Source organism: Mytilus edulis, chromosome 12 (assembly GCF_963676685.1).
Source record: "Mytilus edulis chromosome 12, xbMytEdul2.2, whole genome shotgun sequence".
Taxonomy (NCBI): Eukaryota; Metazoa; Mollusca; class Bivalvia; order Mytilida; family Mytilidae; genus Mytilus; species Mytilus edulis.
This window is the reverse complement of record NC_092355.1, coordinates 30,336,307-30,348,170: the sequence shown is the minus strand read 5'-3', so window position 1 is coordinate 30,348,170 and position 11,864 is coordinate 30,336,307. Positions and strand designations below refer to the sequence as shown.

Sequence of the window (11,864 nt, the reverse complement as noted above, 5' to 3'; positions counted from 1 at the left end):
TGTTGTTAAAAATACTGTAAATTTACAATTTTTTGCTGTATTTATGCCCACATTACATTTTCCCTGGTCTGTATGTAGATACCGGTATGTCAGGAAATTTGTTTCCGTTCTTTGAATACAGTTTGCCTCAACTAAATGTTATAAAGCTCATACATGTTGCTTATTACCATAAAACACAGGTCTGAATTTTGGAGGCCTCACTTACAATGTTCTATAGTTTTGCCCTTTTACAAATGGAAAAATTTCTGGACTACTGTGGATTCATTTATTTTCGTGGGTATCAATTTTCGTGGATTGCTGAAAACTTGCATATTCGTGGATACTTGATTTCGTGGTTTAGCCAATCTCCGTATACAACGCCTATTGAAAATATTATATTCGTTGAACATTTGAATTCGTGGTTCACCTGTACCCACGAAACCCACGAAAATTGGTATACAACGAATTAAAATGAATCCACAATATTTCGTTTCCTGTTCTCTAGATTAAGTTTACTTACCACAAATCTCAGGTCAAGCACAGATTTTAGTAGCATCACCTGTACTGTTCTCTAATAATGTCCCTTTATAAAGTTATATGCAATTCAGGCTTTCATCAGTGATCCATTGACACATTATTATATTGTTATTAATTACTACAAGAGAGGTGTTGGAGAAATTAAGTCACAATTGATATTTTGATAACATTATTTTCTGAAATTGCAATAATCGCACTCATTTGTGAAGACTGGTGAAAAATGAATGCAAACTATAAATTTTGAATATACAGTTTTGTATTATAAACGATAAAAGGAATCACAAAAATCCTGGACAGCAGAAAAGATTACACAACCATTGAACTCCTCCAAATGAAAATTTACTCCATGGTACAGACAGATCTAGACTGCATGCATTGGTACAGACAAAAAATGTTACCTGTTGTGTGTGTACATAAACTCCCCTTGGTCTATTTATACCGTAAGTTGTATATCAAAGTAAAACACTTTCACTGTGCAGGTCAATTTGCTGTTACAAAATGATAGAAATTATTATAAATTAAGGAATGTATCTTCCTCATGCAAAGCTCTGATTCTTTTCACGGATTTGGATATACTTTTTGGACCTTTTGGATTATAGCTCTTCATCTTTTATATAAGCTTTGGATTTCAAATATTTTGGCCCCGAGCATCACTGAAGAGACATGTATTGTCGAAATGCGCATCTGGTGCAAGAAAATTGATACCGTTATTTATCAACACAGGATACTTACTTTAACAAGGAAGTAAAAAAGTCCCATGATTTTGAAAGCTTGGCCAAAATGTGGTAGCTACTACAGAAAGCTCGGTAGAATAGTAATAGCCTTAAATTGATTATTGATGCTAAAAAAATATAAAATGAAATACATCATTTCTTATATTGTTCCTGTAGTCTAAGCATTAAATCTTCATATGACAACAAAACATTGCGTCATATAACAATATGTCCGTACGTCCCAAAATTGGTGTCGGTTCTTTAACTTTTAAATTACTTTGCCTCAACCAAATAGTATGAAACTAATACACAATGCACATTAAGACAAAACACAGATTAAATTGGAATATTGGTGGTGCTTATTTCAGAGTTATGCCCTATACAAATGGAAAAATTTCTGAATTTTTTAACTTTAGTTTGCCTCAACCAAATGTTATAAAACACAATACACATATCAAGTTCGAATTTTGGTGGCGTCACCTTCACCGTTCTAGATTTATTCCCCTCTATGAATGGAAAAAAACGCTGAAATATTGTTTCTGTGTCACAACTTTAGGTTGGCACCACCAAATATTATTAAACGGTATCAAGTCCATTTGTGCCCAATACAGGTTTGCACCCTACACGTTGGCATCAAATTCCAGTTAAATAATTAGAAAATAATGATTGTTGTTTTAAATTGCTTTGATGTAAATAGAATGTACTGCATGTATTTAGCTTGGTATGAGTAAAACATTAAAGATTTTAAATGAAAAACAAAAGATAATTGTTTTTAACAGCTTGACCCCTTCGATCTGAAACAATGAAACAAAAAAATTATAGCAATACACTATAACCAAAACGTGGACAAAATTTATTCAACACAACAAATAAAAACGTTATCAGAATCTCAATTTAATTTTGAAACAAAGAAATAACGTATAGCAATACACTAACCAAAACATGATCAAATAACATTAACAGTACCTATTTTTCTGCACCAGACGTGCATTTCGACAATGCATGTCCCTTTATTGAGTGATGCTCGTGGCCAAAATATTTGACATCCAAAGCTTATATAAAAGTTGATAAGCTATAATTCAAAAGGTCCAAAAAGAATAGCCAAATCCGTGAAAGGAATCAGCTTTGCATGAGGGAGATAATTCCTTAATTTATAATAATTTTTAACATTTTGTAACAGCAAATTTCAATAACACAAAAAGTCCGTATTTTCATGCCAGTACCGAAGTACTGGCTACTGGGCTGGTGATACCCTCGGGGACTAACAATCCACCAGCAGAGGCATTCACTCAACACAAAAAGAACAACGTTATCTCATTTTATGTTTAGACAATGACAACAAATATACTTATAGGAATACACTTGCCAAAACTTAATTACAAAGTTATTAAACCCAAAACCAATATAAATTGGGCTAGAACGGACACGGATTCTTATTAAACTTGTACACAATATTATTACTGAACAAGAAAGATTCAGTTCGAATTTTGGTGGCTTCACTTTTACTGATCTAGAGTTTATATGCCACTTTACTAATGGATTTTTTTTTTCGTTTCTGTACTCTAGATTACGTTTGCCTCAACTAAATGTTATGAAACATATGCACAAAACTGTACAAATTCGGGTGGAATCACTTTAAAAGTTTTTGAGTTGTGTCCCGTTATTAAAGTGCAAGTGTGGGCAACTGTGTCCCATGGTGATATTTCCCATTCATTCTTGTCTACGACTATCTGCAACAGTGATAGGACTGTGTTGTGCTTTTATTTCTAATCATACTCTCCGTCACATATATCCAGGGTTTTATAAACGTGGTTGCAGGTGGTTTTTTTTTTTTGTAGTGGAAAAATTATGGCCTTAGTTGTCTCGTTTGAATTGTTTCTGGTACCTTTGATAACTATTCATATAGCCGACTATTATGACTTACGGTATTTTGTTTTTCATTGTTGAACGGCGTACGGTTGACTATAAATGCTTACATCTACTTCATTTGAACTCTGGTGGATAGTGGTCTTATTGGTAATCGTATCACATTTCTAATTTCAAATAAGAGGTGCTTCTCGTGGATGCATCATTCGGCCGTTTGCTCAAGAAGAAAATGATATACGAGTACCGGAAAGCATTGTTTGAATATTGTGTATGTTAAATCAATATAATTTTGTTGAAAGTAACTATCTAATGAGTCGAAACCTTTCCAACTGAACACTTCGGGTTTTTTTTCGTCTCACGTTTACACCACTATACCAGGTTAAATGGGGTGGACACACGTTAAATATGCCTTGTTAACACCAGTATCCTGTATGTCTCGTTCAAACTGTTAAATACTACGTCGAAACTTTGCCTTTTATATCTTACTGTATGCTTTTGTTTTTGCTTAATGTTTTGGTGTAGTGAACTGCAATTGTTCATTGTATTGCCCTTTTGTCTTTTAAAAAAATGATAGTTCAATGTATCTTAGGCAATCATACCACGTCTTCTGATTTATAAATTTATTTCTTCATGCATCTTTGATGATAAATTCAATAAATGCACTAATGTACATAAATATGTAGCAAATACAGACAACAGTAGTAAACCGATGCTTACAATCGAATACAAATGTTCTTGAACAGCTAGCAATTTAAAAATTGCAAGGATTAATACTTTGACTTCACGAATTAAATAATAGTAAAACTTGTACGGACTAGTTTGTCTTTTCATTTTTTCTTTGTCTCGTGCAGTGCTGTTCATACTTCATCGATGTAAGATTCGTCATTTACACTTCTCAAATTTTAGACGATTATAATGGCATATATTGAAAACGGCACAGAGTTTTATAAAATTATAATCATTTTTTCACACTGCATTAAAACATATACCTTCGAAGTTTCAAAGACTATTAAGTCCTAAAATGTTCGAATATGTCTATCGTTGTTTTTTTTCATCATTAAGAAATCCTTTCTAGTTTGATCAGCACTTCGATGTTTGTAAAAGGTTTTGCCCTGCTGCATCACTCATTGAAGAGACATTTTTTGGCGAAATGTCCATCCTGTACATTAAATAAATTTGGTACCGTTTAAATTATTATCCTTATTAACATTTACATTATATCATTTTATTTTCAAAATAAATAGTCGCTTTGTAACACCAACCGGTCTGCTATAAATGTGGTATCGCTCGCTTTTATAATCATTTCATAATCAATGAATATTCTTTTAAACAGAAATACATGCTCGACGCTCGGTGCGTAGCATGTGGTTCCACAAACGCTAACTAGATGTCACAGACACGTGATATGTAGCAACAGAAGTCCATTGCATTGGTTTAACGATAAAACTTGATGTCCACTGTTCTAAAAATAAATGTATACTAGTATACCATTTCGATACACCTCGGCAGATCGATAATTAGGGTTAGCGAAATCAGTTTTACGATATTTAATTAATGCAATTATTTAAGCTCATTCATTTATATACACTAAATAAATATACATCCCAACAGAAATTCAGACTCGACCAACGATGCGGACGTAGTATGCGGTAGCATTAACTATAGCGGGTTACCAGAATATGTCTTCGTTTGTAAATCTGTATAAACAGACGTTCAATACATTGTTCTAATGATAAGATAGTAAGTTTTTTTTCAAACGGTGCAATACAGGGTATTTGTCTAAAACTGAATACATTAACAGCAAATCTGATTAACTAATTTTCACGGCATTTGTCGCTGGTATCTCATAACGTGAACCACTCCGTCATCGCAGCCGACCCATACAAACTTGTCTGCATGTATGGCAATCCCATATGGATCTCTTATGGGTTCTTTCTTCACTTCGATTTGCAAAGTTTCCGTCTCTGAAGTGTCTGCATTAATGAGATATATTTTATCATTGTCATAATCTGTTACCAAAATATTACCATTATCATCACAATCAAGGCCACTTGGTTCAATGCGTATTTTACCATTTTCGTTATTTGGACCGTCCCATAAAAATTTAAAATTCCCTTCGCTGTTCAGGACAACGATTTTCTTTGCAGCTTCGTCTAAAATCCACATATCTCCATTTGACGTTTCCACGCAACGGACGGGTTTCCTCAGAAGGTAGCACTGTTCTTTAACCACATATGTATCATACTCTTGCTTGATTTTTCCAGTCTCTGAAAGTCTTGTCACATGACCAAAATCTCCATCCGTAAGACACACTAAAATCTCGCCATTTCCCGCGACACTGACACCATGTGGTTCGGAAGGGAATGTATCCATAAAATCTCGAAATCCAATTTCATCTTTACAAAGCAGTTTTAAGCTTCGACTCTCAGCCGAAGATAACAGGAGGTCACCTGATTTGGTAATAGCAATATCGGAAATATTGAAATCAGTAGGGACTTCTTTTGTCAGACTTCCGTTCCTGCGCACTAAGCAAACATTCTGATCATACGGACATGCAACCCATGCCTCATTATCACTGACGACGGCAATACACCCTACACTTCGATCGCTAAGTGATTGAACTCGAAATGAATGTCTAATCGAAGTAGTCATGAGTGGTCCAACATCAGTGTCAAGACTTATCCGACTTAGAATCGAATCCTTCTTTCTCAATGGTGGATGCCTCTTTTTCTCTCTGCTTGCATCAATATGCACTTTTCCTATAATGTCTTCTGGTTTTAAGGGAAAAGTATCGTAAACGGGTACAAATTTTGGAACATTGATTTCTATATCTTCAACTTCTGGTGGCAATACACCTATAAGGTCCTCTACTGATGACTGGTGCTGTACAATTCGAATATTATCGTTCGATTGTAATGCCAACTCACTTGCATTAATCAGTCTACATATTTTATTCTTTCTATCTTCGTATTCTTTTTCGCACTGCTTAACCTCTTGTGACGCCTCGCTTTTAGCATTTTCGATAGTTTGTGTCAGGCCCTCTCTACCCTTTTCTAGATCCTCGATGATTTTTTTTATATTTTCGTTAACGGACTTTATGACAGAATCGTAAGTTTTCAAAGCTTTCCTTTTATCTCTGTGAAAACTGTCTGCAACTTCATTAGATTTTCTTAGACTTTCTCTCAAGCTTTCGACGTATTCCTCCAGTCGTTTCTTCGTTTTCCCTGCTACTTTTTCTATTTCACAGAAGCTATGACTCTCATGGGTAGTAGTTATACATCTAGTGCACACGAGCACTGTACAGTCTTTACAATATAAGGTGTACAGCTCAGATTTATGTGTATCGCATGATGAACTAGCCTCAGGATCAGAGCCGACATCTGTTATGTCGACAATCTGGTGTTTCCTCGTAGCAGTTTGCCTTTTATGAATACGTTTACAGTTTGTGCATACGAACTGGTTACATTCAATACATTTCCATTCGTACGAAGCACCTTCGCACAGTTCACAGGCTTTGTGAGCCGGAACAGGTACTTGAGCTGTGTTTTCTTCCTCTTGACCTTTCCTTGAATTCTTTAGAATTCCTCCTTTTACTTGACTTTTGCTTGAACTCTTTTGATTTTCCTCACAGCTCATTGCTGCAGTTTTTGTTCGAAAATTATGGTTTTCATAATCCTAAATAAAAAAATTAAAAACCAAAAATGTTAAAAGAGACATTTATGAATTTTAAAAAAAATTGTCTTGATAATCAAAATAAATTCAAACACAAAAAGGTAATACAGGGGGAAGAAGCTATAGAACGACACAAATACACATATTACATAATTATCATACTTCATTTACTATTTTTCAGTGATATGTTAATATCCAAGTTTTTATGCTCATATCCAGGGGCGGATCCAGTCATTTTAAAAAGGGGGGTTCCCAACCCAGGACAAAAGGGGGGTCCAACTTTATTTCTCCATTCAAATGCATGGATCGTCCAAAAAAAGGGGGGTTCCAACCCCTGGAAACCTCCCCCTGGATCCGCCACTGATATGAAGACATAAATGCAAATTTTACAGTAAATTATTTTTCATACAGTATGATGATCTTCGTACTAAGTATTTTATTATGTAGTACATGTTGAACTAGAAGAACTTTTCATACTGATAAAACTAGTTAGAAACTTTATCATGACATGCTTAAATTGTGCCAATTCTATAATAGTCTAATATATGAATTATTGAATGAAGTTCCTCTAATGCTGTTGAAATAATAACATCAGATTTTGTTAGATATCTCTAAATGTATTATACTAAATTAAATATTTTACTTCATACAGATCAAACAAGATAGGGGTTAATTTAACCATTGTTATTTGTTACATGTACTAATTTAAATGTAGTCTTGTTGTTAAAGATCGCATATATGCCAAGATCTTGTACGTCATAACCGATTAATAATGAGGCAGAATATTGATTTTCGAAAAAAATATATATTTAATATTATTATTTTATCAATATTTGTGACATTACACATATAATTTATTCTACGGTTAGTCTTGATTTTGGCGCAACATTATATGAGCCAACTTGCTAGCTTACATCATACACCACCTTAATGGTTACACACATTTAAGGACTTTTTACTGCTGGACTAACGAAGTTCAGAGAATATCATTCTCTCATTCTCTGAATAGGACAAACATAATGTCCATGCACTTTGTTTATATTTAATTTTCAGTAATTTGTAGGAACCATATTCATATTGGGGATAGATTTGACACATGAAAATATTGTAAACTCGATTGTTGCAATAGCGCATCATTTGTTTATTGTTATGTCTGTTATTTTGCTTGCTCCTGACACACAAAGTTGTTGATCGCAGCAAGCTTAATCCGTGTTCAAACCTAAACCACTTTTAATGGACATAGTGTACATATTGACGTTGACACAATGTTGATCATGTTTTAACATGAATGAACAAAACTGATGAAAAGGCCCTAGTTCCCGTCAAATTATCTGGACAAAAAAAATTAAAGTTTCGATATCAGCATAGATAGTTGGAATCAATGTTATCTTAAGTATTTTTACGTACATGGCCGTGTATATATTTAGATATCACAGGTTAATAATTGATCAAGTAGCAAATAATTCGTATATATGACAGTAGCAATTGATATACAGTCATACGTGACATAAAGTTTAGTATACGCTTTTCTTTGTAATGTATTGTAGAATGTTGATCAGTTTTTTTCGGTTTGCTTTTCTTTCTTTTTTTACCCAATATGATGTTGTCCGTTATTTTTTGGCATATAATGCATGAGTGTCATTTTATATACCCTATTGTCACCTTTATTTGAAGACAATCGTTAATTCCAGTAGCGTTTTAAAAAGTAATATTATGACAAGTATCTTAAGGTGTATGCTGTTTAAACATGTATAGAATGTTGAAAAGGTGTTTTGTTGATTTTTAAATAAAACGGAAGTCATCTTAACTGCTTATTTATACCTGTATTTATTGATAATTTCGTGTGTCTTTCTTCAAAAGTTAAATAAAACATTACATATCATTACGTCTGCATTTTTGAAATTTTGGGTCCTCAATGCTCTTCAACTTTGTACTTGTTTAGCTTTATGACTATATTGATCTGAGCGTCACTGATGAGTCTTATGTAGACGAAACGCGCGTCTGGCGTATTAAATTTAGTCCTGGCACCTTTGATAACTATTCTAATAGAAAGAATTTCATAATTTGAAAAGATAGCTTATGTTTCTAAAATACATATATATATATATATAAAATGTCCCATACCTGTGTAACGGTTTTTGAATGTGTATTAAATGTGTATTACCTACAAAGGTCTACCAGGTAGACTTCCGGGTGACTGCATACTAAAACATAAGTATAGAATATCGATCGGATATTTAAATGGAGTGGGTCTACCTCGGAATGTTAAATACTGCACCTGATCTGATTGATTTCATCTGAAGTATATATTATCACGTGACGTCAAACTTTAAGTTTTTCTATAACTTTGACGTATTCGTGTGTTTACTGCATCTGTTTGTTGTTGAAAAAGATTTACAAAACCACGGTACAGGCGGTCCCGTATCAACCTAAAAGTATCCTAAAAGTATCAACAGTATACACTCTGATCCAGACTTGAATAGAAGGATACCATGGTTTTTCATTGCACCTACTGAATCCACAGCAATTAGTGATTCCAACTAATCATGTCTCTTGTTTTTAAGTCTCTTTTAATCAAATACTAGTGTAGGTGGAATTTCGGTACAGATTTTTAACAAACCTTTCTAAAATTGTTTGTTATATATTTTTTAAATTAGAAATAAACCAAGGTTTCAACACACTTAGATAAAATTGAACCTAGATTGATTTTGCTATATTTTAGGTATTTATTTTTTGGTCATACATATTTCCAACTGTTTCGGATTTTATACATCCCATGCTATCAAATCATCTTATTTGAGCGTTTCTGATGAATGTAAATCCAGAAAAGAGCTTTGGACGCATGAAATTATTCAATATGTTGTTGTCGTGTATATATTGCCATTGAGCGTTCCTGATGTAGTTAATTCAAGAAACGCTCTTCGGACTAGATTTTACCTTATGTTATATTCATATATTTCTATAGCATTGTGTATGCACAACTGCTAATAGAAAATAAGTTCCAGAGAGATTCATCATGGTCAGCTCAGAAGTCAGTGCTTCGGTACTGTCATATGATTCATATCAAATGTTCTTAAATTATCCGTTTATATATTCATAAGCTATTACATTGTATCAAAAAACCTTGACCTTAGACGGATTTTACTAAACTTAGCTATCATTTTAATTTTAGTTTTGTCATATATTATAGGTTTTCACTAGTGTCGGTACTTATACATCATCGGCTTTCAAATATTTGGCTTTGAGCAAATCTGATAAAAGTATACCAGGAAAGGCGTTTCCAAGCCATAAACTTTACAAATCATTATTTTCTTTGAAAAAGAAGAAAAGTTTCGCTTTGAACGCATGCAATTCATAACGTGTTGTTTTCAATTTTCTCAATACTGGTATTGAGGTTATCACCATCACAGTAGTCATGATCGGTACTTCGATGCTGACATGATTTGTAAAAACCTTTTCCAAATTGGTCCGTTTATCCATTTTAAAATTATAACCTGAGGCAAAGTTGAAGTTTGGTGGATTTTATTTAGGCTATTTTGTGTCCTTTTTGTCATTTCTAAGATCTTCAACAGTTGCGGTACTTATACTTGTACATCATTAGCTTTTAAATATTCAACTTTGGACGATGTTTAAACCAGAAAAGCGAATGCAACTTATAACGTGTTGGGTTTTTTTTCGACACTACTAGTAATTCAGATCTATACTTCTACTGGTGTACTATCAATCCCAAATGGTATCATCACCTCTGTAGTCAGTACTTCGATAAATGATTTTTAAGAAACTCATAACTTGTCCGTTTATTAATTTTGAAATTATAAAAAAAAACTAAGGTTTCATGTTCTTGAGGAAAAGTTGAACTTTGATATTTGGCTATGTCTATGTTCTTTTTGTCATTTAGATCTTCAAGTGTCTCGGATCTTATACATCCTTAGCTATCAGATATTCAAATTTCGATGTACCTGATGATGGTTAATCAAGAAAAGCACTTCAGACGCGTGAAATTTATAACACATATAGTGGTTTTTTTTGTACGTATGTACAATACCTCTGCGGTAAACTATCGTTACCAGAGAGTGTCATCACCTCGGTATAATTTTACGAAGCCTTTCATAACATGTCCGTTTATGAATTTGAAATAATAAAGAAACTGGCAAAGTTGATCTTTGATGAATTTGGGTATTTTTATACCCATTTTTATCATATAAATCTTTAACTGTTTGGTTCTTGTGCATCCTTACTTCAAATATCCATCTGTTGGATGAGTTTCAAACGAAGGTAAAAGCGCTTCCGAAATTTATTATGTATTGTTTTCATTTACGTGTGTCATTTATTTAAATGTGTAGCTCGATATATATATATATATATATAGTTTACTCAATTCATCACGATAAAACTTAAAATAACACTTCATCATGAATTTGGTACGCCAACTAAATATTTAGAAATCAACGGATATATAAATTCTTGATTACTCAAAGAGCTTTGTGAACAATAAAGAAATCAAAAGAAAAGTCTAAACAACTTAAGGTTAATTTTGCCCAAAGAAGATTATACCTTATCTTCTTTTAGAGTTTTATTGTTTAGATACATCGGCTAGGAATATATGTAATGTTTGTTCTCACTAATGAGTTTAAGATACCTTCGAAGAGTTGTAGTCAATTATCAGCGGTATCGATCAAGTGTTAAATATGAAGTAAAAAGTAAAAACACAAAAATACTGAACTCCGAGGAAAATTCAAAAAGGAAAATCAAAAATCAAAAGGCAAAATCAAAAGTCCAAACACATCAAACGAATTGATAACAACTGTCATACTCCTGACTTGGTACAGGCATTTTCTAATGTAGAAAATGGTGGATTGAACCTGGTTTTATAGCTAGCTAAACCTCTCACTTGTATGACAGTCGCATCAAATTCCATTACATTGTCAACGATGCATGAACAAAACAAACATAATCAAAGAGCATTTATTATACTTCACGTTAAAATGCTGTATTTTGATTGGCTAATACGAGGTTGTTAATTTACTCTATCACATGGCCGAGAGGATGACATTTTTTTTAATGTTACTCTCTCGTCTAGACCCATTAAAAAAATAA

General features: G+C 33.2%; 1 protein-coding gene across 2 annotated transcripts; it reads right to left on the bottom strand.

Annotated features, from left to right (window-relative positions):
• Nucleotides 1-4,034: 4,034 nt before the first annotated feature.
• LOC139498226 (protein wech-like) lies at nucleotides 4,035-9,009 on the bottom strand. Of its 2 annotated transcripts, none has more exons than XM_071286597.1 (2): nucleotides 8,932-9,009; nucleotides 4,035-6,770 (listed from the first exon to the last, which is right to left on the bottom strand). In XM_071286597.1, the coding sequence occupies exon 2, from the start codon at nucleotides 6,729-6,731 to the stop codon at nucleotides 4,917-4,919; it is 1,815 nt and encodes a 604-aa protein (XP_071142698.1). In that variant the 5' UTR covers nucleotides 6,732-6,770; nucleotides 8,932-9,009; the 3' UTR covers nucleotides 4,035-4,916. The 2 variants fall into 2 exon arrangements, with proteins under 2 accessions (XP_071142698.1, XP_071142697.1); XM_071286596.1 differs by having other exon boundaries at nucleotides 8,892-8,983.
• Between the last annotated feature and the right edge of the window lie 2,855 nt (nucleotides 9,010-11,864).